The 25,536-nt window shown below is 35.6% G+C and overlaps 1 protein-coding gene across 1 annotated transcript in view; it reads right to left on the bottom strand.

The window, feature by feature from the left end:
- THSD7A (thrombospondin type 1 domain containing 7A) overlaps window positions 1–25,536 on the bottom strand; it is a 440,791-nt gene that overhangs the window by 237,689 nt on the left and 177,566 nt on the right. Inside the window, exon 2 of the mRNA XM_024767036.1 lies at window positions 21,800–22,631. Coding sequence (XP_024622804.1) covers window positions 21,800–22,631 — 832 coding nt within the window. The remainder of the gene's footprint in view (window positions 1–21,799; window positions 22,632–25,536) is intronic.

The following is a 25,536-nucleotide window of genomic DNA, read 5'->3' as shown; positions in this document are numbered from 1 at the left end:
CGTTGGGGATGTCTTTGTAGCGGGCAAGATTTTCTCATTGGGGGTCCCCAGATCGTTGAACACTTTGTTGATCTGATCGATTTCTGACTTCCCAGGGAACAGCGGCTTCTGAGTCAGCAGCTCCCCAAAGATGCAGCCCACCGACTACATGCTCACGGCCATGGAGTACGCCTGGGGGTCAGGAAGCACTCAAGGGGCTGGCGGGTCGGCACGCCCAGGGCGGGCTAAATGTTTTTATTTTTTAAAGGTAATTATCATCTTACTCTTCAAGGAGACTCAGAAAAAAAGTTGCTGAATAGATAACATAAGCAATATTTTTAGAACTGACAGTGACCGTGTATCAGGGCTTTGCAAAATAACTGCAATCAGTTCAAGCAGATATACCCAAGCAAGACATTCTATGGAACCCGAGATTTCCTCTAGCCAAAAGCAACATTCTATCTGGTCCATAGTATCTTGACCCCTCTAGAACTGCTTTATACAACTGTTATATAAACTTGCGCTCCAAAATTCACCAGCAGCTGACAGAGGAAACTAGTATGCACACAACACACACACGTACACAGACACATATTAAATAAGAATCAGGCTTCATTTCTTTCTACTAGTTGCCCAGGTATATCGATCTAACTTCTGTTTCCAATTACTATAGCTAACCTACAAACGTGATTTTAAATCTTCATATATCTTCCTTCCCGTCCTCTTTCACTAATTGCATTTACATATGTATATATCATTCATTTGTTAATTCATTTTGCTTTATTATTGTAAACCACCCCCAAATCCTTATTGGAAGTAGACAGATTATAACTACATTATATGAATGCTAAAAGAGACCTGAAATAAATTTCTAACACTTTTATGGTTGGCAAATGACATTAAAAGTTCACACTACTTAGCATTCTATTTATCCTAGATTATCAACAATCACCAATTCCTTTGTTGTTACTTTAAACTTACCTTTTGTTAGATGTTAATGTCTGGTCTAATTCGGAAGTGAACTAGGATAAAGGTAAATTAACCACAATGTTTTGTTTCAATACTTAACTACTCTTCTTTAAGTAATAGGCTATTTAAGGTCTAGAGTTAATTGAAAACCGCCATTATCAAGAGTCTCAGAGAGGTAGAACACATATTACTGTATTTGAAGACCATAAGTCTCACTGCCAGCTCCAGGCTCCAGTGGGAATTACTGGAACATAAACTCTAACTAGTAACACTGTGCACTTCCTTAGACAGGATTAAATTTACATAGACTGTGTAACACAGTCAATGTTACAAGGCTTTTCATCTCTAATTATTTTTATTATAGCATACTAATTTCAATCTAAAGCACAAAATAAATTTGAGGTTTTCTATTTGCAGAACTTCTGAAGATAAGAGAACTGAAATACCATATAACTAGTTAATGCCTTGATTTAGTTCACATATTTTCTTCTTCTGTACTAATAATTAAAAATAATTATTTCAGTGAACTTAAATAAAGCCCCCAGGGAACAAATCGTTACTGACCACTGTTACAGTTGAAACTGCTTTGTTCACCCAAGCAAAAACATCATGCAAATGAAATAATTGACATAAACACTGGAAAAGATGAGAGAGAAATTTCTTTTGTTAACGCTACCACTGTGTACTATGAAAACATAAGAGACTCTAATAAAACATTTTTGGAGTTAAAAAGAGAATTGGCAATGTGGATGGATATAAGTTAAAGACATAAAAGTCAACAGCTTTACCCTTGTAATAAGCACCTAGACATGGAAATATTTTAAAAATTCTATTTATATTTGCAAGAGGAAAAATCACCTATAAAATATTTAGGAATAAAGACAGCCAGAAATATTCAAAATTGATATAAAAATTATAATGTATTATTTTAAAAGATGATACACAATACAAGAGCAGAAGATACAGAAAACCATAATACAGTCTTGCTGGTAGTTTATAATTATATTCAAATATAAATTATTCCAGTTAAAATCACAACATGGTTTGTCCTGTAATTAGATATAAAGACTTCAGTGTTAGAATAGCTAGAAAATCATTAAAAAGAAGTAGGAAGGAGCACACTTGCCATTCCAAATATGGGAAAATACATTATATATTCCCTAGAGAAAAATGTACATGCTATTGAACAGGAGAAGAAAAAGAGATCAGTCATATAGTATAGAGAATCCAGAATTAGAATCTGAAAAATCTGAGGTATTAATAGGTCAAGTAAATGAGGAAGATAGGACCTTTTAAAATGGTGCCAGCAAAGCCAGATGTCCAGAGGAAAGAAAATTTTAAAAAGGAAGCCCTATCTTGCACGTACATACACAAAATAAAGTCCAGAGAGAAATAATGTAAATTTAAAATTAAAACAACACAATACGTCTTACAAGAAAATCTAGGAGACTACATTTGTAACCTATAACTAGGAAGGCCACCTTAACCTCAACTGAAAATGTAGAAGCTGTAAAAGAAAAAAATACATATCTGATGTTTTAAAAATTTAAACTTTGTGCTAGTCAGCAGATTTGTGAATTTGAAAAAAATTTAATGAATATTATGGAGACTTAGTTACCATAAAATAACATGAGTTACTATAAACTGAGAAGAACAAAACACATAAAAGATACATATCTTTTGTTTATTATATACACAGATGCACAGAAGAGGAAACTCAAAAGTCCATATACGAATGATAAAATGCTCAGGTTTGCTACCCAGGGATATGAAAATTCAAATAATAATGCTATGTCACTTGATAGGCATGAGACTGGCAATAATTCAGAGCTTTTGATTAGAGGAATGAGAGGAAAAGAGTAATCTCAAACACTGGGAATGCAAATGTTAGATGTTACCACCTTTTCAGAAAGCATCTAGAAATATCTTTTAAAATAAAATTTGACCCAGCAATACTACACCTGGGAATATGCCCTATATAAATAAAAATACCAATTCACACGGAAATTTATATGAGGATATTTAATGCAGGCTGGTTCCTGGTAGTCGTAAACCAGAAATTAAGTTAACCCCATCAACAGGGAGCTTAAGAATTTAAAAACAATGGATTAGAACTATTCTGTATCAATTGGAAGGGTTTCTGTGAGGTTTTACTTAGCAAAAAATAGGACACAGAAAAATGTATACAAAATGATCTATTTTTTTAAAATGAGCAAAATAAGTTAGCTGTGCATTTGCATGCATATGTATAATCACTATGTGCAGGTTCATATGAATATAGCCTGTTAACATAACACTTCATGGGGGAATGGGATGTGTTTGATGTGTTAATATGATTCAAGAAGGGGAATAACAATAAATTTATGTAAAATTACCTGATACACTATAGATACATAATGTGACGCATAGGTACCAAAACACTAACGGTGGTTATTTCAGGGTGGTTAGATTCTAGGTGGCTTTTACTTTTTCTTTATATTTTAATACATTGTTCTCAGTTTAAAGATAATATTATTTACATAAACAGAGAAATAAGTTTGTTTCCATTGTGTATGAAGAGTAATAAAACTAATTTTAAAAAATAATTATATCATATAATATCTATGAGCTAGAGGGCACACAGCAAGGAAACATGGTAAGCAAGTAAGAAACAAAAAGAAACAGGTTCCATTTACTGTTACTGAAATGTACTGGATTTTCAAAGCTTTGAGATGTAAATTTCAATGTAATTTTATAATATTGACAACTGCAACAAATGCTCATAAGTGATTAAACTATGATTTTTGCCACCATATCTAGGTATTAGCAACTAAGTTTCAAAGATAAATTTTGATATGATTTGTGTGCTTTATCTAGACTTTTAAATTAAAATAGCCATAGGAGTAGAGAACAATTTTATTCTTTACAATCTTTGTACTTTCAAGGCCGTAGGGGATATGGAGAAAGGCACAAGGACACAGGAGTATCAAGTGATCCTAATTTGTGAGTCAGTTTAAATATTCATGAATTTCTGATTGTATAATTAATATTTAACTCTGTTCTCTTCCTAGAATAATGTGACAACTTTATAATATTCTATTTGTGCCAAAATCACATAATTTCCACCTTTGTATAAGTGAAAATTGCTGACACTGCACGCCCCTATCAGGTAGTACTCACCTCTAACCTAGAGCGAGGTTCTAGTCTGGTGCAACACTTTCTGAACATCCGGTTTACTTCTCTCTCAAATCCAGAGAGTAAGTTGGTAAAAGCAAACCATGGGGTTGACAAACATATGATCAGTTACGTGATGATTCTTCTCAATAAAAAACTAGTTATCTAAGTAATTAACAATTCTATTTTTCTTCATACCTTTCTTCTACACATACCTTAAAGTTGTAATCCCAATAAGTGCTCAACAATCATTTTCTTTTATTGAAGTATGTTGTACTATTAGCATTTTTTTCTTTAGCATTTTTTAGAAGTCTACAATTTTTTTTACCCATCTTCCCTTTTAAAAAGTTTCTGGACAAAATTCACCAGAATTTTTTTTTTTTTTAATCAATGATATACCTATGGTATTAAGGTTACTATCCTAGATTAATGTATTTAATTTACATATAGAAGTACTATCATGCGTTTGTATACTAATGAAATAATAAATGCAATGCATATAAGGAAATTACAGGTGTAAGACATATCTAAAATTCTAACTTTTAAAAGTGACATTGCCAACGCGGTCATTTCTAATAGAGACGATCCATGCAGAACAATGTATGCAGTTTCAGGGGTTGCATTTACTAGGTGTTAATGATTACACCCCCTCATCCTTTGGTAGCTATCAAGCACTGAGCACCTCCTCAAAGTCCTCTCACAGTAGAGGGATAGGGAACAAGAATCAAAAGACAGTCTCAAGTAGTTCACATTCTACTTGACAAAATACTGCATACGAATGATATAAAACATGTTCTTATTATCAAAAGCAAATTAATCTAGCACAACTGAGGCACTTCATTTAGGCTCAAGAAGATAGAACTAGACCTTTTTCATCATTACTGTTCATTCAACCTGTACTTTTCCATCACCCATTCTCAGCAAATGTCCCTGGCAAGCAATAAACGCTCGCTATGGATTATACAGCTCTGACCATACCAACAAAACAGAACCTACTCCCAACCCCTGCCCCTACTTCCAACCTATTCTCAGCTTCACTTGCTCCTCTGGCTCCCCTGGGCTCTAGACTGTCAGCTTCATAATGAAAGTATGAGAGAGAATGAAGCTATGCAAAAGTATGTCACCAGGGTACTCTTACCAAGAAACTCCACAAATCACATTGGGAATATTTTCTTTTCAAATTGATTTATTTCACAACACTCTGCTTTGGTTGTTCTAATGCAAACAGTTCCAGAAATCAAATTTGCAATTCTAAAATTAAGATGCCACAGCAGAGCATATGCATCATTCATGATGACTTCACAGCGTTTCCTAGTCTGATTTACAGTTTTCAAAATTAACATGATCCATTATGTGTTTCACTCAACAGTGCATCATCCAAATTATGATAAATTCAATTAAAACTAGCTTCAATTCACTTCAACCCTTCCATTGATTCCTTTTTGCTCTTTATTACCCCTTCCTTTCTTTCTGCCAAGATATAAACTTTATGATTCTAATTATGACATCCCTTTAGTAACAATTTCTTCACAATTTCCAACACAATCCTCATTTTCATATTTTAATTATTTAATTGCAGATTTGTTTTATCTTACTTTTCTTTCTTTGATTTACCTGTATTGTGTAGAAAACCCCACATTTTTCTGAACTAAGTCACAGAATTCTGTCTCTATGGAGGGGTTGCTGTAGACATTAACCCCTGACATTTAACGATACAAATATATAAATGAAGTCTCTTTACATCTAGCTTTATGTTGAATGTACTGTCTTATAAGCTAGGAAACAATTAAGGATGAAATAGTTAAGAAATGTTAAGTCAATAAATGATTTTTCAGAGGAAATCTGTGCTGCAGTAATTCTTCAGGGAAATCTGATTTATTTGAATATCAAAATAGTCAATGACATTAGCTATCACAGATTTATATAACATTTGTTGAATATCACAAGTCATATAAAATTATCTTTAAATATCCTTTATAGTATAACTATCCATAATAGTATAACTTTTACAAAATATAGTTTTATTTTATGCTTAGTAGGATGTAGCTAAAGATAATATCTTACTAATGATATTCTGGATCCTTCTAGAATTTAAAATAGTTCTGTATTGTGTGAGTGGAACCCAAGATTCTGTGAGCTTAGCAGAAAAACATATTCATAGTAAAATGTGTATACTTACAAAGTAAATATTACCATATTAATATTGGTCTTATCCTATCATATTAAAGATACAAAGATATGAAAAAGGTGTTTGTTACTTTGCAAAATCATTAGACATCAATTTCTGTCCTCTTATGTAATGCAACTCTGCCCTTTTAAAAGGGATTTCATGAACCTAAGAAGGAAAGGGCTGTGTTCTTTTTTTGTTTTCAATGATCTTTACCATCTAATTATTTTAAAGCCATACTTTACTATTAATAAAAATTCACATTTTTCTCAGCCACATCAATTTACACAGCAATTTTACACACGTAGTTTTTTTTTTATATCCTCACAAAAATCCTAACACATATATAATGCAGGAATGTTATCCCCATTTTGGAATTAAAAAATAAACGGTAGGATTCTGACTTAAATCCAGACAGTCTAAGTTTGATGCTGGTGTTCTGTCAATTACATCAGTTGCATAAAATGATTTCTTTTTTTTCCATGAAACTATTCCTTGAGTGTCTAATACGAGTTAAGTTTCTAAGCACCTAGCAAATGGGGGCACTACATCCTCTTCTCAAACTAACCAAAAGAGAAAGGTGCTACCTTTAAAAAGGGCCACCAAAGACTCATGTATCTTAACTTCTATTAGTCTGTCTGAACACCTAACATTGTTCCCCTCATTATTCCTTTCTAATAACAAAGTGAAGAGTCATGTATTATTATGAATACATTATATGAGTCTGTTAGGTTAAATAACCAGTAACCATAGAGGAATAATATAAAAGCCAGATGGAATTTAGACTGAGTAGCGAAAGTCTCCAAAATGTTGCATGGGTACTGCTTAGAAAGGCTTTAGATAATATATCTACTTAAATACAGAAGAGAATAAAGGCACAAATGAAGAATAGAGTCAAAGGGACTTCCACAGAGGGAGACATTTCGGCTCAAAGAAAAAGTAATTCATAATTTTACACCTGTTCAAATTTCACAGTTCCTTGCACCTCCCTAAAATACCGACAGGTTCTTGGAATGTCTAAGTTAGAAGGTAGAGATAATCAAGGTCAGTGCTATAAAAACTTATTTTTCAAATAAAAGGTTAAACATACAATAGGGACTTATATAGATGCAGATGATGAACAGCCTTTGGAAGAGAGGACATGTGAGTCCTCAGACCATCGGCCAACTCACTGCTCTTCTGACCCAGGGTGAGGCTAAGTCAGGCTAAGAGCCTATGGAGCAAAACTGAAGGAGGCACTGGCAGGCCCCGGGGAGTGAGTGAATCCCTAAGTTTTGTGCCTTGGGAGCCTCTCTTGCCTCCTGCTAGTTGGGCCCTATTCCCATCCCCCCACTAATCTACTACGCCTTGATTAGGAGTCCTTCTTCCTTATTCATAATCTAGAAGAAAAAAGCTAAGCCACACCCCTTCGCAGACTTGGGCAGACTTCGTGGTGGGGAGTGAGTAGAATGAAGCGATTATTAAAAAGAAACCTCTTTCACATCCCTTTCTTTTCTTTTTTGAAAGGGTAAAGCCTGGGGAGTGTAGAGTTTGGCTAGCACACATAATTATAAGGCTCAAAAGTGATATACGTGGACATGTTTAACAAAGAGTAGAAGAAAACCTTAGTTATCATCATCATGAAAATTTATCCACAGGGACAGTCAGGGATCAGCTTCAGTGCTTTGGCATCATCCCACAGCATCCTTGGCTATGATCTATTATGTAAGTGGGACCCCAAATAAAATGGCCAGTTGAGGCACTGGCAGGCCCCGGGGAGTGAGTGAATCCCTAAGTTTTGTGCCTTGGGAGCCTCTCTTGCCTCCTGCTAGTTGGGCCCTATTCCCATCCCCCCACTAATCTACTACGCCTTGATTAGGAGTCCTTCTTCCTTATTCATAATCTAGAAGAAAAAAGCTAAGCCACACCCCTTCGCAGACTTGGGCAGACTTCGTGGTGGGGAGTGAGTAGAATGAAGCGATTATTAAAAAGAAACCTCTTTCACATCCCTTTCTTTTCTTTTTTGAAAGGGTAAAGCCTGGGGAGTGTAGAGTTTGGCTAGCACACATAATTATAAGGCTCAAAAGTGATATACGTGGACATGTTTAACAAAGAGTAGAAGAAAACCTTAGTTATCATCATCATGAAAATTTATCCACAGGGACAGTCAGGGATCAGCTTCAGTGCTTTGGCATCATCCCACAGCATCCTTGGCTATGATCTATTATGTAAGTGGGACCCCAAATAAAATGGCCAGTTTAAAGTCTATATATTATTTGAGGAGCATGAAATAGCTGACCACCAAAACAGGAAAGGCAACTTCTTTTCTTTCTGTTTCTACTACTTGCCAGTGTTCCATTTTAGCTAACCCAACTATCCTAGCGTTTTGTCATTTATTGGTCACAGTTGCGGAAACTAGAGGCTCATAGCAAGCAGAGATCAAAGATACAGTCAAACTTTTCAATGGAAATTGCCAAGATTGAATTTCCTCCTAAATTGATTCTGTATTGTCTGTTTGACCTCAATATTCCCAGCACTGATACCTTGATCCAGGTATTCCTCACCCCATTCTTAGATTATAAATATGACCTAAGCCCTGGCTGCCCATACTCTAAAATCTGGGCCCTCCAATTCATTCTGCATGCCATTCCTGTTTGTGAACATAATTCCATCCCTACTTACTGGAAAAACCTTCAAACTTCTTTGCCTTACTATCTGTTTGACTTGGAATGCTCACTCTCCCCATCACACCACACGTAGGTAAATACAATCCATTTTGGGGAACTTGGTCAAATTCTGTTGCCTTATCAAATTATTCTAGTCAATACAGATGCAGCTTTCTCTTGAAAACTTTAGTCATTTTATCTTAGATTTATCTTTCCATCAAGTATTTTTACCAACTATGAACTATATATATTATACAACTCATAAAGGACAAAAATTTTCTGGGTCTACATGGAGTTAGAGTAATTGAAAGTGATTTTACTTTTTTTTTTTCACTTTTTTTTCTCCTTGTTTCTCATGCATAGAATTAAAGATATCGAGTGCAGGAACAAAGCTTTCCACAGAGCTGAAACTATACAATGTCTACCATAATTTAATTCACCTATTTCTTTTTAAATTTTACTATACAGGATCCCTGATAGACATGAACCTGCCAGAGAACTGCATTTTTGATAAACTTTGTGAAACCCTATATAAAATCCAAAATGTATCAGTCAAAATTTATTTTTTTAATCAAAAACATGCTTTGTTTGTTCCAGCTCTCTACACTGTACATGACTGTACCAACATTCCAAGATCTTCAAAGTACAATGGCTTCTTGTATTAAGCACAGCACAGTTATTTTGTTCATTTACAATTCAACTGCTATCCTGGTAAATACTACCCAAACAAATTTTCACATTCTTTTAAAATGTAGTAGCAATAACCACATATCTATACTCAATAGAGAAAAAAATATCTGTCAAAAAAACTTTGGAGAAAAAAACTGGATAATCGACCTATAATAAAATGATACAAAATTAGAACAATAAAGAACACAGTAAGGTGAAAGTGTGAGAAGAGGCCTAAAATAATGCCCAATATATAAGTAACAATTTTAAGGAAGAAATAAGACAAAACACCTGAAGTTACTAACACAATGTATTAGTAGATTCTAAGACTGAGCATATTCTTAATTAGGTTATACAAATAATGCATTAATGATTTATTAAAATCCTTATCCCACATAGATTTTTTTTCCTTTTGAAAGTATTTCCTCCCATTGAAATTCTTCTTGTTATGTTCCAGTCAGACAGAGATTCAGTACTACCCATATAAAGCTGGTAGAATTCCAGCAAATAAAAGAGAACAATGGATGAGATCAAAATTGCTGCCAAGGAGATGCAAGGTCACTGCCCAGTCAGTGGCCAGGCTGCTTAAGGAAGTGTCCGCTCAAGGAAGTTTCTCAAGGAAACATGCTCTCACACCAGCTCAAGGAAAAAAGCTAAACTTAGAACAGTCAAATGGGAGATATTAATAAAGCTCTGAGGAAAAAATGAGGCAGCTGGAATGGACTTTAAAGTTAATGTGAAGGAACATTAGGCATTGATATCTACACTGTGGCTTAAGGTTAGCCCCGGCCCTAAATGCTTTCTTGTAAGTTAAACATATTTTAAAAGCTACCTAAGAACTTCCTTTTAATTGTCCCATGATAGGATCATCATCTAAACCAAAAATACTCCTGTGAGGCAACAGAGACAGATGTAGGAGAGGTGAAGATATCCTAGGTATAATGAGACAGTGGTACCTTAGGATGGGGGAAGTGACTCTGAGGGTCACACTGATATTTTTGAATTTGATATAAGTTTATAGGTGGATATTGACAATATTAGCCTTTTAGTTTGCTGTCATCAACACCAATTAATTGATAGTTATGACTAAGTAGCTTAGTGGCTTCAAGATGTAAAAACAGAAATAATATGCTTACAGTATAACAAAAAATGCTAATAAATGGACTAAAGATTAAGCTAAATAAGCTAACGCTCAGAAAATATTGGAATACGTTTACAGTATTAGGAATGGTACATTTTCTATACTCTATAGAATATATATTTTATCTAATTATGCAACAGCAATTGTTTGGTGTTAACCAGGCACAATAATATTGAGATATATTCTAAGTGGTATCACCTGAATGGTCTAATACCTATATTCTACATTCTATATATTCTATATTCTCTTAGTTGAATATGACTTATCTCTCTTGAGTTATTTACATATTTTGGTTACTTTCTTCAGAATCTACAGAAATTCCCCATTGGCCTTACTTGACTCCATATTATTCACTAAAAGGCTCAAGTTCCAAGACCAAACACTCTCTTAAATTTTAAGCCTTTGACAAACATTTACTGGAGGCTAGGCACTGTCTTAGTTGAATGGGGGTAAGTAAAGACTAATAAGTAAACCAGCAATGACACAGTAGTAGTTCTCTGGCTCTAATATTGTACTCTAGTATATGTCAAGGTTAGCAGAAAACAAATTACAAACTCACATGGGTTAATTCAGAAGAGTTTAATAAAAGGATTATTAACAACAGCAACAGCAAGGGCAGTGTTATATCGCCAAGGGATGGTGAAGAACTCTGGGGCTAGCAACTATGGGAAATTTATCATCCCAAGGTGACAAAGGGACCAAGAAAAGGATTTTAGCAGCACTGAGCTAGATGCAGAGCAGTCAGAGAGGGCTGCTGGGCAGGGGCTGAAGCCTTTTCTTAGAGGAACTCAGGCACTGCTGACCCCAGAAGACAGAATGAATACCCCAACACCCCTCTCTTCCCACCTTCTGATAGACTGCTGCTGCCTCCCATGGGTAGAGCCCAACCAGGAAGAAGAGAACTGGGAAGGCTTATTAATGTGCTGCTCACAGATCAGCCTCCGGGCACATACGCAGGATCCGGAAGGTCTGCGAGTGACTCTCTAAGGGTAAATATAATATATGCCCAGTTAGTTCTACATTTTGAGAAAAGTAAATGTTTTCTGGTTAGCCATATATTATCTACAAAAGAATGTGGACATATTAACTACTTCTTTAGTCAGATGTGGCCAGAAAGCAGCTGAGGCAAGCTCCTGAGAAATGCTGGTGAGTATCTGGAAGGCAAATCGACACTGGCGATATTACAGAAAGTTTTTTAATCTAAAAGCCTGCTATTTATGCATGAGAAGTAGTAATTTTATAAATGGATTCTGAATAACCTAAAACTAGTCAATATTACTTTAAGAAGTGGGCAATTTACTCCCTTCTTTTTGGTAAGGTCAGGATAAGATTTGCAGTTTCACTGATTCACAGTCATATCCTGGGAATGGGCCCTCAGGAACCATGCAGCGCATCAACTGAGGAAAAATCTTGCAGCTACTTTCAAGACCAGGAGAGCGGTCTCATTCTACAGGCACTGCATATACATTCATTTCCATGTTTCACAATGAACTGATTTGTGGAACACGTTGAAAATTAACTTTCTGCCAAGAAAAATATATATGACTTTTTATATATATGACAATTTCAGGTATGGTTTTGGCTCAAGGTTCATTGGAATCACAAAACTTGGAAGGCCTTTAGAGAATTTTTAAGATCCCTCCTTCTTTCGCTCATCACTGCCCATTGCCATACACACATATGGTTTATGGGTGAAAAAAAACTGAGTCCCAGAAAGTTTAAATGACTTGTTCAATGTTGTGGAGCCATGAGTGCACAGGTTTCCCTATTCTTACTGAGTACTTATTTCTCATAATTATCCATTACTTAAATTCCCCTCTTGTTGACTGAGCGAAATTTTCAGACTGTTGTAAAGCCAGTAGCTTTATATTGAACTTTTATATGACCATTCTAGAGGGCAAGCCGAAAAGAGAAGGATGGAGTATTCAACAACAAGTATCCTAGAGTAAAACAGGAATCAGGCATAAATAGAGAGACTGTGTTGAGAAGAAATACAATTTCCTATTCAACAGATTTAAGTTTGAAGTTTAGAGGGTATGTCAAAAAAGCATGAGTTTAGGAAAAAAAATCAGAAAGTCACTTGAGCATGATTCATTACTATTTGAAATGCTAAGATTGAATTTATATAGAGGCTAAAAAAAAAAATTGATAACAAAATGAGAGAAAAGTACTCCAATTTGTCAGTATTTCTAGGATTTACTAGATTATTTTCCTCTTCATGTATTACCCAGTTTTTTAAAAAGATTATTTATTTTAGAGCACTTTTAGTTTTACAACAAAATTGAGAGGAAGGCACCGAGATTTTCCATGTACTCCCTGCCCTCACACGTGCACAGCTTCCCCCATTACTAACATTACTCACTAGAAAGGTACATTTTTTTTACCAAGGATGAACCTACTTTGACACATCATAATCACTCAAAGTCCATAGTTTACATTACGGTTCACTCTTGGGGTTGTTCATTCTGAGTTTGAATGAAAGTACAACGGCATTTATCCATCAGTATGATATCATACACAGTACTTTCACTGCCCTAAAAACCTTCCCTATTCATCTCTTCCTCCTATCTAATCCCTGGCAACACTGATCTTTTTATTGTCTCCATAGTTTTGCCTTTTCCAGAATATCACATATGTAGTTGGAATCACACAGTATGTAGCCTTTCAGATTGGCTTCTTTCACTTTGTAATATGCATTTAAGCTTCCTCCATGTGTTTTCATGGCTTGATAGCTTATTTCTTTTTAGCACTGAATGATATTTCATTGTCTGAATGTAAACACAGTTTCTTTATCCATTCACCTACTGAAGGACATCTTGGTTGCTGGAGGCTGAGTTAATTTTTGTGAAGAGTGTAAGGTCTATGTCTAGATTCTTTTTTTTTGCACGTGGATATTCAGTTGTTCCAGCACCATTTGTTGAAGAGACTATCATTGCTCCATTGTATGGCTTTTGCTTCTTTGTCAAAGATGAGTTGACTATGTTTATGGACCCAGTTGTTTTTTATCCTTACATATTTGTGCCTAAAATGTCTGATTCATGGAGTTATCTGGAAGCTGGATAAAGCTATTTTTTTTTTTTTGTCTTAGCCAACAGAAATCTGTTTTAAATTCTAATTCTTATTCCCTCAGGAATTTACTGGGCTGAATTTTCCACACTTCTTGACAATGCTTCCATTAGATTTATAGTTACAACTAACTGCGTTTGTCAGACAATACAACAAAACAGTGCGTGTTCAAAAGGAAGGTATTTTCAAAAGTAGGCTCTATTTCCACTAAATACTTCTTGCATTACATATAGCAGATTTCATAGTTATTCCTGAAACATGTGCCTTTGAAATGCATAGTCAGGTCTTTATTTCAGGAATTGGTGAGCTGGGACAGCTAAAAGCTTTCCAGATGGGAGGGTGGCTTACAGCAAACCCTTAGATCTTACAAGCCTTAAAGCTATGCTTGCTGCAATCTAGAAATGTCTGCCTCCTATATCCCCTTCTTCTCCACTTCACTTTTGACAACTTAACTCAGCCAAGAGATGAGGGGAGTTATGTTCTGTTCCTCCAGCTATACTTCCCCTGTGGTTCTAGGGTGAGGAACTGGATCCTAAGGGACTTTTCCCATCACCTCTGTGGATGGTCCATGCCTACCTCCCAAGACTGAGATATTCCAAGGAAAAGATTCTTGAACGGATCTTCCTGGATTGGGCCCTAATTACTTTAAAGGAATCTCCCCACCTCAAGTCCTAGATTCCTCCGTCCTTTAGATCTGGATTTTTCACGTGGATACTTTCTTTTTTTTTCTTTTTTTTACTGTAAATAGAAGTGATTATTTCCTTTATTGGTGTTTCTGGCTAATTTCAAGGCAGTGAATTAATATAAAACTACCTTTACTCCCTTATGTTTAATTAGAAGTCACATACTGCAATGGACTGAATGTGTGCCCCCCAAATTCGTATGTTGAAAACCTTAACCCTCGGTGTGATGCTATTAGGAGGTGGGACCTTTCAGAGGTAATCATGAGGGTAGAGCTCTCATGAATGGGATTAGTGGACTTACAAAGGAACCGTAGAGAGAGCTCTCTTCCCCTCTTTCTGCCATGAGAAGATACAGTGAGAAGTGAGCAGTCTGCAACCTGGAAGAGGGCCCTTATCAGACACCAGATTTTCTGATGCTTTGATTTTGGACTTCTCAGTCTCCAGAACTGTGAAAAAAAATTTTTTCTGTTGTTTATAAGCCACCTAGTCTATGATACTCTGTTATAGCAGCCTGCACTGATTGAGATACGTATCTCATTTGGTAATAACTACGTGGCATTCCACACGTGGAAGCACCATGATTTAAGTAGTCCTTTATTGGTTGGATTTAGATTGTTTTTCTGTAACAAATCATGCTACAATGAGAGATGTACACACATTTACACAGATATATTTTAGAAAACATTTCCAGGAATAAAATCACTGCCAAAGGAACGTGTATTTTTAATTTTGACACGTATTATAACATTATTTTTCAGATATTTGTACCTATTTTTGCCCCCAACAAAACTGTATAAGAGCAACTCTTTCCCCAATTTCTTTAATATTAAATACTATTGTTGATAAAATAGCAAGCAAGTCTCAGACTTCTATCCATACAAGGTCTGTTTGCAGGACTGGCCTTTGGCTGGCATCTGGGAACTTACCTGGTAAACAGTTCCCTACATTGATATAAAATTTTCTCTAAATGATAAAGTGGCTCTCTGTGCTTAATTTGTTTGTCTAAACAATGTGATTTATGGTGAATAGTTGCTTTCCCTCTGGGAGTTTGGAATTTTTGTACATGCCAGGTTGAGGGTGCCTATGTGATCAACTGCCAATAAAAGCTTGGGGGCACTGAGTCTTTAGTGAGCTTTCCCAAGTAGACAATGCCTTGCCCGTGTTGCTGCAGCTCTTTGCTGGAGGAGTTAAGCGTAGGCTGCGAAACTCCTCAGGGAGAGGACCCTGGAAGCTCGCTTCTGGTTTCCTCTCACCTTTTCTCCATGCACGTTTTCCCTGGCTGATTTTGCTTTGCATCCTTTCACTGTAATAAATCTTACCTATGAATGCAACTATATGCTGATTCCTCTGAGCCCTTTTGGTGAATCACCAAACCTGGAGGCTATAAACCCTGATACACTATCAAACATTTTTATTTGCTAATTTGACAGGTGAAAATGAGATTTTAAATGTTTTATATTTCTTAATTATGATTGAAGATTAGCATATTTTCTCTGACCTGATCCTGTCCTTTGCTGATTTTAATAGACTTTATTTTTTAGGGCAGTTTTAAGTTCACAGCAAAATTGAGTTGAAAATATAAACAGTTCCCATACACCCTCTGCCTCGACACATGCATAGCCTCACCCATTACCAGCATCCCCCTGAGTGGTACATTTGTTACAACTGATGAACCAACACTGACACATCATTATCACCCAAAGCCCACAGTTTATATTATGACTCACGCTTGGTGTTGTACATTCTATGGGTTTGGAAATATATCAACTGTCATAGTATGGAGTAGTTTCACTGCACTGAAAATCCTCTGTGCCCTGCCTATTCATCCTACCCTTCCATCTAACCCCTGGCAACACAGATCTACTTATTGTCTCCATTACTTTTGCCATTTCCACAATGCCATATATTATAGTTGGAATCATGCAGTATGCAGTCTTTGCAGATTGGCTTCTTTCACTCAGTAATATGCATTTAAGTTTCCTCCATGTGTTTTCATGGCTTGATAGCTCATTTCTTTTTAAGCAATGAATAATATTCTATTGTCTGAATGTAACATGGTTTCTTGATCCATTCGCCTACTGAAGGACATCTTGGTTGCCTCTAAGTTTTGGCAATTATGAATAAAGCTGTTATAAACATTCATGTGTAGATTTCTGTGTGGACATAAGTTTTCAGCTCCTTTGGGTAAATTCTTGGTGAAGCATGATTGCTGGATCACATGGTAAGAGTATGTTTAGCTTTGTAAGAAACTGCCATACTGTCTTCCAAAGTGGCGGTACCATTCTGCATTCCCACCAGCAATGTAGGAGAGTCCCTGTTGCTCTACATCGTCACCAGCTTTTGGTGTTGTCGTTATTTTGGATTTTGGCCATTCTAATAGGTGTGTAGTGGTATCATATTGTTGTTTTAATTTGCATCTACTTGATGACATATGATGTGGAGCATCTTTTCATATGCTTAGTCTGCCTTCTGTATATCTTCTTTGGCGAGGTATTTGTTAAGGTTTCTAGTCCAGTTTTTAATCCAGTAGTTTGTTTAATTACTGTTGAGTTTTAAGAGTTCTTTGTGTGTTTTGGATAATAGCCCTTTATCAAATGCGTCTTGCAAATGTTTTCCCCAGTGTGGCTTGTCTTTTCATTCTCTTAAACTTATGCTGATTTTTATATTAGATTTTGGAATTTTTCCCTAATGATTTGTAGGAGCTTTTTATGCATTAAGAAAACTAGCTCTTTGTCAATTTTACATATCACAAATATTTTTTCTTCATTTGCTACTTGGATTTTAATTGGTTAACATTTTTCCTGAGCAAAATTTTCTTTATTCAAATAAATATAATCGTAGAGATGAATCTTTTCCTGTATGTTTTCTTCATTCTGTGGCCTAATAGGTCACATAAGGATACCTTCCTTATTTTGAGACTTCAACTTTCTATCCTTTCTTCTAGTATTTAAAAAGAAAACATTTTTAAGTACTCAATGAACCTGGACTTTGTTTGGGTATACAATTGAAAAAGTGATACAATTCTTTTTTCCCCTTCCTTCTTCCTCTTCTTCTTTACGTGGCAAAGCAATTGCCCTCCAAACAAAAACAAATTGATTAAATTATATCTTTTCTCCCAACTTGGAAATGCTCCTTCACCGTTGGCGCCATACTGCAGGATTCTGGGGAGCTTTTTTCTAGACCCTTTTCTGATCTGATTATTCATGTGCTAACATAAAATTATTATTATTCAAAGAATAAAATGCATTTAATTATCTTGTGACACTAGTCTTTTCTCTCTATTTTTCAGAATTTTCCTGGCTTTTACTTATTTTTCTCTTGTTAATTTTATAGTAACAATGTAGGGACAATTGATATATTTATTAGATGTTCTAGATAGGCACACATTTACTTTTGTACTTTCAAAGTCTGGTATTATGTGCAGAAATTTTATAATTAGGTTTATTAACAGAATTTTTACTATTGTAAATGGGATATTTTAATTTTTTGTGTCCATCATGTTTAGCTAATTGTTGTTTGCATCTAGGGACTATATTGATTTTGAGATATTATCTTTGTGTCCATCCACCCTATTGAGGTATTTTATTATTTATAATATATTTTCAATTGAATATCTTGAGTTTTCTATAACATCTGGAAAAATCTTAATATTCCCACCTGTTTTCCAATTTTAATTTCTTTCTCTTTTCAACTACATTGAGTAATACTTACAGATCAATGTTAACAGTGAAGATAATGTGCAGTCCTGTCTCATTTTTGACTATAAAGGAAATGCTTCTAGTGTTTCAGAACTGGGTACTAACCTGGTCTTTGGTTTGGTGTCTCTTTGTCTCTCTTTATAAAATTGTTCTAATGTCCATGAGGACATTATTTCGGCCTCCTCTACCAGAATATTGGCCCTGTGCAATTTCAATCTGTGGATTAAAGTCTTCCAACTTCAGGAAAGTCTTCTATTATATTTTGGGCGTTTTGTTATATCTTGTTTTTTCTTTTTTCTGTTCTTTTTCTGGTCCTATCTTTAGGAATTCCAGAATGTTATATAGTGGTCTCCTTTCCAGACCCATCATCTTTTTAAAAAATTGGAGTTGATGTTCTTAAACTGTTCTCCATCTCACTGACTCCTCTTACCAACAAAAATTTTCCAATTACCGTTGCATGTAATGTGAATTTATTTACTTGTTTTGTAATTCTCTTCCTTTTCAGAGCTCTCTCAAATCACTTTTAAAATTCTATTTTCTTGACTCTTCTTTGAATACTAAAATTACTTCTGGTTTTGATTCAGAAGACCATATTCTCTTTAATACGTTTGGTTTCTTGAAGAGCTGTCTGTTGAAACTTTCAAAACAACTCTTCACCTGGGGTAAGACGCTATTCAAGCCTGGCTGAAAATCACTGGTTCACAGGGAAGCCCCCTGCGTCCTGGTGTGTGTAATAATTTAGAATTCTCTTCCACTGGTCATCAAAACTTTAATCCCCCAGTTCATCAAACTAATAGTCTTTTCTTGGCAATAATGGCATAGTGAGTTCCCCTCAGTGTTATTATGCCATTCCGTTTTCAAACAGAACACAAGAAGGCTTCAGCAGCCCTTTCACTAACACAGACCATGCCATCATAAAACATGCCATTAACCTGGCCCCTCAGAAGTTACAGGCTACTCTTAGAGATTTTAAGTGCTCATGAAAGCTATAAAGACATAATGCCCCTTTAACTTTCCTCCTCAGTTAGATCTATTTAATTTATAGATTGAAAATTAATCTATAATCTTCTCTATCAATTGTGGTTTGGGACTGTGATTGTTTCCTATTGTCATAAAAGATGGACTTGCATTCATGTTTTTCATTCTTACTGATTTTAGTCTGTTTGAAAGCAGAAAGCATGGGAAATCTATCATCTTTAGCTTTGCAGTTCTAGCAGCAGTTCTACTAAACTTATTTTTATTTGCCCTATGAATTGCTTCCCCAAGATTCTTAGGTTTATTTAGATAAATTCATTTAGTTATTGTAATAGGACTGTTTTAGCCTTACTAAAGGACTTTTTTATCCTCTTACACAATAAAATTGTTTCTGAATTTGATATAAGATGAAGCACTTTAATCATCAAGTCTTTCACCTGTGGTCCTGTACTTTGTTGGAGTTATCCATCCATTCTTCACTTTAAAAAGCTTCGCTGGTATGGTGTAATGTTTGAGAAAAATGTAGGCAAAATACCTAATTGTTGTATCTTCTTTACTAAGACTAACTTTCTTAATCATATATACTTATTCATATTATTCTTATATATAATTGTCAAATAAGAGAAATATTAAGAAGCAATTTGTTTAACATAATATTTAATTTATACCCCAGCAAGTTATAACATACATGCAACTACCATTTTATTGGAATAGATACGGTATTTCTAATGGAATATAAGCACCCGGCAGAGGATCTACAGATTTTTATATCTATTTGCTTACAAATAACTGGATGGAAATATCAGGCTCTATGCAGTAGTAGCTACTACTCTAAGTATACTTTTATTTGAGTAGTCAACATGAAATTAAACGTCTACATACAGCATATTAACCTAGCGACAGCAGGAGACAACTCAAGTTGCCTTGGAGGCTTATTCAATTACATGGTGGGAGCCAAGTAACTAATATAACTGTAATACTTCAGGAAAAGAGATCAGAAAATCACCAGGAAAAGGACAGTCAGAAAAGAATTAAACAGGGATTGAAATTAAAATGTCCATGACACAGAATCAGAGGTGAACACACACACACACATACACACACACACACACACACACACTTCCTCTCCCTCTCCCTCTCCCTCCCCCTCTCCCTCTCTCTCTCTCTCAAGGAGTCACAGGGAACCTGGGGAATGAAGGCAGGAGAAGCAGCCTTTAGCAAGACCAGGAAAAGAGTTGGATTGATGACCTCAGAACAGAGAGAGAGCAAATTACTGTACGGCTGAAAGAAAATGTATGTACAAAGAGGGAGTAGCAAATATCCTAAAAATAGTGACCAGAACAATGGTATGATGAGAGAAATTGTCTTAGGCAGATACATCAATTGTTTGTTTACTCACTTATTGAAACTATATCCTGCTCCAAAAAGGCTTTCAGTCAGCTTTCAAAATCCATAGATAGCAAAATCATTAGACAAGAATGAATGAAAGAAAATAATGAGGGTGAGAAGAACATGAAGCCAGTGGGGGGTATTAGTAAACAACACGCATGCCACACAGTCCTACTTATGTTCCCAAGGTAAACAGGAAAACGTGATCTATTACAAGATATCCAGGGGCCATAAGGAAAACGATCCACATGCTCACCAGAAGCACATGGGTTGAGACTTCAGTGAAATTTATCTTATGTGTTTTTAATCAAGAGAACAGACTGTGCAATGGAGTAGATGACACTTCCAATGTCACTTCTACAATAAATATGATATAAAATTCTGAGTGATGTTGCCATAATTTCTCTCAGTTCAGTCCAATCATAGCTACATAAATATTTCAGGAGAAGCAATTATGCAAATGATCCAAATAAGCCCCTCCCAGATGGTCTGGCTTATCCAAGAGCAAAATTTAGAATATCCAGAAAACATAATACCCTTTAGATAATCCTCAATGAATATTTTCACAAGAAATAAATCATGCATGAGAAGTCTTTCATAATATAGTCATTATTTACCCAGAGATAATTTGACAAATAATTTCTGTCTAGACAATGCAGTCAATTAATTACATGTTTTCTAAAGTAAGCTACTCATGATTAAATAACCTTTACTTACCTATTTTCTGCTGGTTTCTCTCTTCTTCTCTGGGGAGAGTTATTCCATTTTATAAAATGTAAAAGGAACTATTCTTAGGTATAGCTCCCTGGGTGGTTGTTTAGATTTTGTTTATAGGGTAATTCTGAAAATGTTATAAACTTGGGGAGATTATAAGTGTGCCTTATTCTTACTAAAATAAGTATCTGAAATGAAAATTCCCAAACTCCAGCTCACTACGTTTTTTTTTCCCCCATTATAGGTGAAAACAGCACTGCTGACCTAAAGAAGCAGTATCACCTCATGGAGAATCTCTCATGCTTTAGATTTTGACAGGAAAATTTAAATTACCTCTAGTGGTATAGTGCCTAAACATGTACAAAACAGAGGTAACTTCAGGAAAACCACAAAAGTTTAAATGTCTTCAAGTGGAAAATGTCCCACTTGGGGGTAGCTCATCCTAGGTGTACACATATGAATTCCAGGACTTAGTACAGAAGGTCTTAAGTACGCTCTAGCCCATGGTCTTGACAGAGAGACACGCTTATTTAATGGTAATAAAATGTTACCTCAGATCAGCAGCTTTCCCCGTCTTGTTCGTACACATAACTTCTCTGGTCTGGTACCCAATCTGGATGTCCCAATATTTGTTCTCTTGTCGGTTCTGTCTGTTTCTATTTCTCTTTTTCTTGATCAGTTCACGGGCCTCCGGATCCTTCACTCCTTTCCCTCGGTCCTTGCCCCGTTCTTTATTCTTCCCACGTCTCCTTGCTTGTCTTACTTGCCTCGAGTGGGGTATCGAGCATGTGCTCCAGGGCCCCACCTGCAAGCTGTACATGCTCTCTTCAGCTTCACAGGCACTGGACTGGCACACCTGAAACTCAGTCAGATTTGGACAGCCTGAGCCTCCGAACTGGGGGGGCGCCACCACATGACGCGTCCGGTGCTGGAGCCCACTGCCACAAGTCTTGGAGCATTCCGACCAGGCAGAAAACTCAGATACGATGCAATCTTGCTGGCAGGGGATGAGGCAGGCCTGTTCCAGAAGAGGCTTGGGCTCAAAGTACTCACAAATGATATCCTCCGCAGGGATGTCTTTCTCTTTCTGGATGCACATTATCTCTCGCACCTGAATGCCTTCTTCCCCTTTAACGCACTCAAGGGGTTTCTCCAGGCTTTTTGAAATCACAGGCTGACAGTGATTCCAGGGTCCCAGCCTCCAGTCGTATAACTCTTTGTGCCAGTCACAAACTTTGAAACAATTTTGCTGGTTGCTGGGCCTCTCAGCCTGCTTGCAGTTTGTATGCAACGTTGTCCATCCTTCCACATGAGCACACCACACAGCCCGGGTCTGAATGCCTCCTGGACCACATTCGTCTCCCATGCATCGGCCCCATGGACCTAAAAACGATACAAGAGTTAACAGTGCTACTAGATGAAAACTACAAATTACTTCACGTTCCAGAAAGGTACTTCAAGATCTAGTACATTAACTTCCCTGAAGTGTTATAAAGTAGGTCTCTGTACATGACTGTTGGAAAGTAATGATCTACACTCAGTATTTTTGCAGAAGGGGAACTGTGTCACAGAGTCTATATAAGGTAACTGCTGGGAAAAGTTCATTTTGTGTCCTTTTGGGATTACTGAACACTTGCTTTTATTCATTTTCTTAATTTTAAGTAGGTAGAGAACTCCCGGCTCATTAAGAACCCTTGCTTAATTTTAGGTAGGTAGAGAACCCTTGCTTACATTAGAAACTAGTCACAGTGAAAACCCATTACTCCTGCCTCATAACCATCAAATTCATTTCACTAACTGGCAAAGAAAACGGCTGCTTGTGAAGAACTTTGTCTCCTGCAGACTTTTCTTTTCCTGGGGCAATTAACTATTTTGTAGAATATGCTCTCTTCCCTCTCACTTTCTGTTGTTGTACATACTATGACTGAAAGAATCTATTAGTTGCATACGTGTGTGCTGACAGAAGTGTTTACTTTCTTGTAACCAAAGCTGGGAAGTGAAAAATTCATTCTATCACATTCTGCCCTTAAATTTACAAAAAAAAATTTTTTTTCTCATCTCCACAGTCAAATAGAAAGATGGGTAAGAGAATTAAAATTTGACTAAAAGATTTTTGGAATTTTCTGCATGCTAAAGGGTTACTTTGAGTTTTATCAATTTATTCATTTCCTAAATATGAACTACTTGGCATTATGGAGCAATTTTATGGAATACTTAAGTCAGTGGCTTTAAAATGAAATGTGGGCTTTTTACCTTAGAATCCTTATCATAGATTGAAACCTACTTATATTTGCATATATCACTTCATTTTTTAAGGTAGATAATAGGATTCTCAAGACTTTAATAGACAAATAGCAATTTATGTAATAGAGATTACATTATTTTGGAATTTTAAAGAAATGTAATAATCATATAATTACATGATTTTCAAAACGTGGCCCCTGGCATTTGAGGAATTATTTGATGTGGACTAGAGCCATCTTCAATAGGCTGTGTGGGAAGTGGGCGAGCAGCATACACGGTCCGGCTCCAGGGTCACTCAGCCCCACCCCACTCCCTTCCTCCCTCATTGCTGCTTCCCTAAGAAAAGCTCCATTATTATTATTTATTTTTATGTATGTTGATATTATACATAGATTTTGTCTGAGAAGAGGCTTCTGTCGCTGAAAAGTAAAAACCACTAAACTAAGCCAATAGATTCACTCTATGAATGAGGAAAACAAGTGACAAGGAGGGGAGGTGACTTGCCAAGTTCACATCTTAAATGAATAAAAACAACATCCTGGATTTTAGACTCCAGTTCTGACTTTTATTTTTAATCCTAGATTTCAGAGCTTGAGACTTAGATACTCCTATACAAAATGATTAATCTACAAAGAATGAAATATGAAGAATGTGACTATATTTAAACATTAAATTTTGTTTAACTAGGAAGATGTTTACAACTGGAAGATGTTAACTTCATTACAAATGGAATGATGGAGTTGTAAACAGAAAACAGATTGACTGAAAATACTGTGCTAACTAACCACAGGTGCGTGAAAATTTGGCATACCTATATCATTACTTTATGAAGTTCATATGCATATGTAGAGAATTACAAGTCGCTTAAAATACATTCAGGGAAACAGCCTTCCCAGAGTGCTGATGTCAAAACTTTATGAGCTAAGAAAGTCAGTGAGTGTATTACATCTGTATACATGGAATACCTGATAATATTTTAATCTTATTTTTAATTTGTCAAAGAAAAATATATATTCATAAATCTGTTGATGCTGTCTTAGAGATTTCCTAAATATCCAGTTTGGGAATCAGAAAGTGGGACCCTTCTCAAGGGAACAGAGTAAAATGTATGAAATTTTAGTTAATTCCATAAATCTTTGCTATTTATTCATTTTCCCCTTCATACTTGAACAATAGTAATCTTTATTTCTCATCCTAAATACAGCATATAAAGATACGTTTATGTTGGACCATCAAGTTAGGAGTAAGCTATATGCCATTAAGTCTAAATTTCAAAATATAAGTGTCTTGCATTAACTCAAAGTGTAAAACCCAGGTGTAATTCAAGACAACTTCTTGATATTTTGTTTTCCAATCTTTGATATTAATTATGAAATTAGACTGAAGAATCAGACTATGACTATTAAGAAGTTAGTCTTTTATCGTCCAAGTAAAAAAAAATTTTATAGGAAAGTTATAGATTTGGCACTTAAAAATATTTAATTGTACTCTTTAGGTAGGTTGTACTACTATTAATGGGTGTGTTTCAACTGATGAAAATTAATATTTTATTACCGAAACCTGAGTATACAAAATGTGGATTGACTTTAAGTCTGTGTGTTATTACTGAGTAAGGAAAACACACATACTAAAAAACAAACCCTCTAAAATTATGAAGCAGAACTATACAACACTAGTTAACTATTACATTTGAAATTTACCCTAGACAAAATAAGGATGGGTGAAGATATTACTCTTATAAACCAAATTTTAGCAGAAAACTCCAGCCTTTCTTATAAGTTTCTTCAAAAATAAAAGTGAATGATGGCTACTTTGAAAATGATCCATAGCTTACTAACATCAAATTAGGGAGAGATCCCTTCTTACACATTCTTAGAACACTCCACATGTCTCTCACATCATGTTTACCACAATTTTAATTCGTTTATTAAATAATAGTTTGCCAATATCTGTTTATCACATCAGACTGATTCAGTGGCTCCTTAAGAACAGAACTTTGCTATCTTCTGCAACATTTGGTTTGATCATGTCTTTTACATGGCTG

Source organism: Neophocaena asiaeorientalis, unplaced genomic scaffold, assembly GCF_003031525.2.
Source record: "Neophocaena asiaeorientalis asiaeorientalis breed wild unplaced genomic scaffold, Neophocaena_asiaeorientalis_V1.1 scaffold70, whole genome shotgun sequence".
NCBI lineage: Eukaryota > Metazoa > Chordata > Mammalia > Artiodactyla > Phocoenidae > Neophocaena > Neophocaena asiaeorientalis.
Note: the sequence above shows the minus strand (reverse complement) of the source record. Positions and strands in the feature narration are given on the sequence as shown.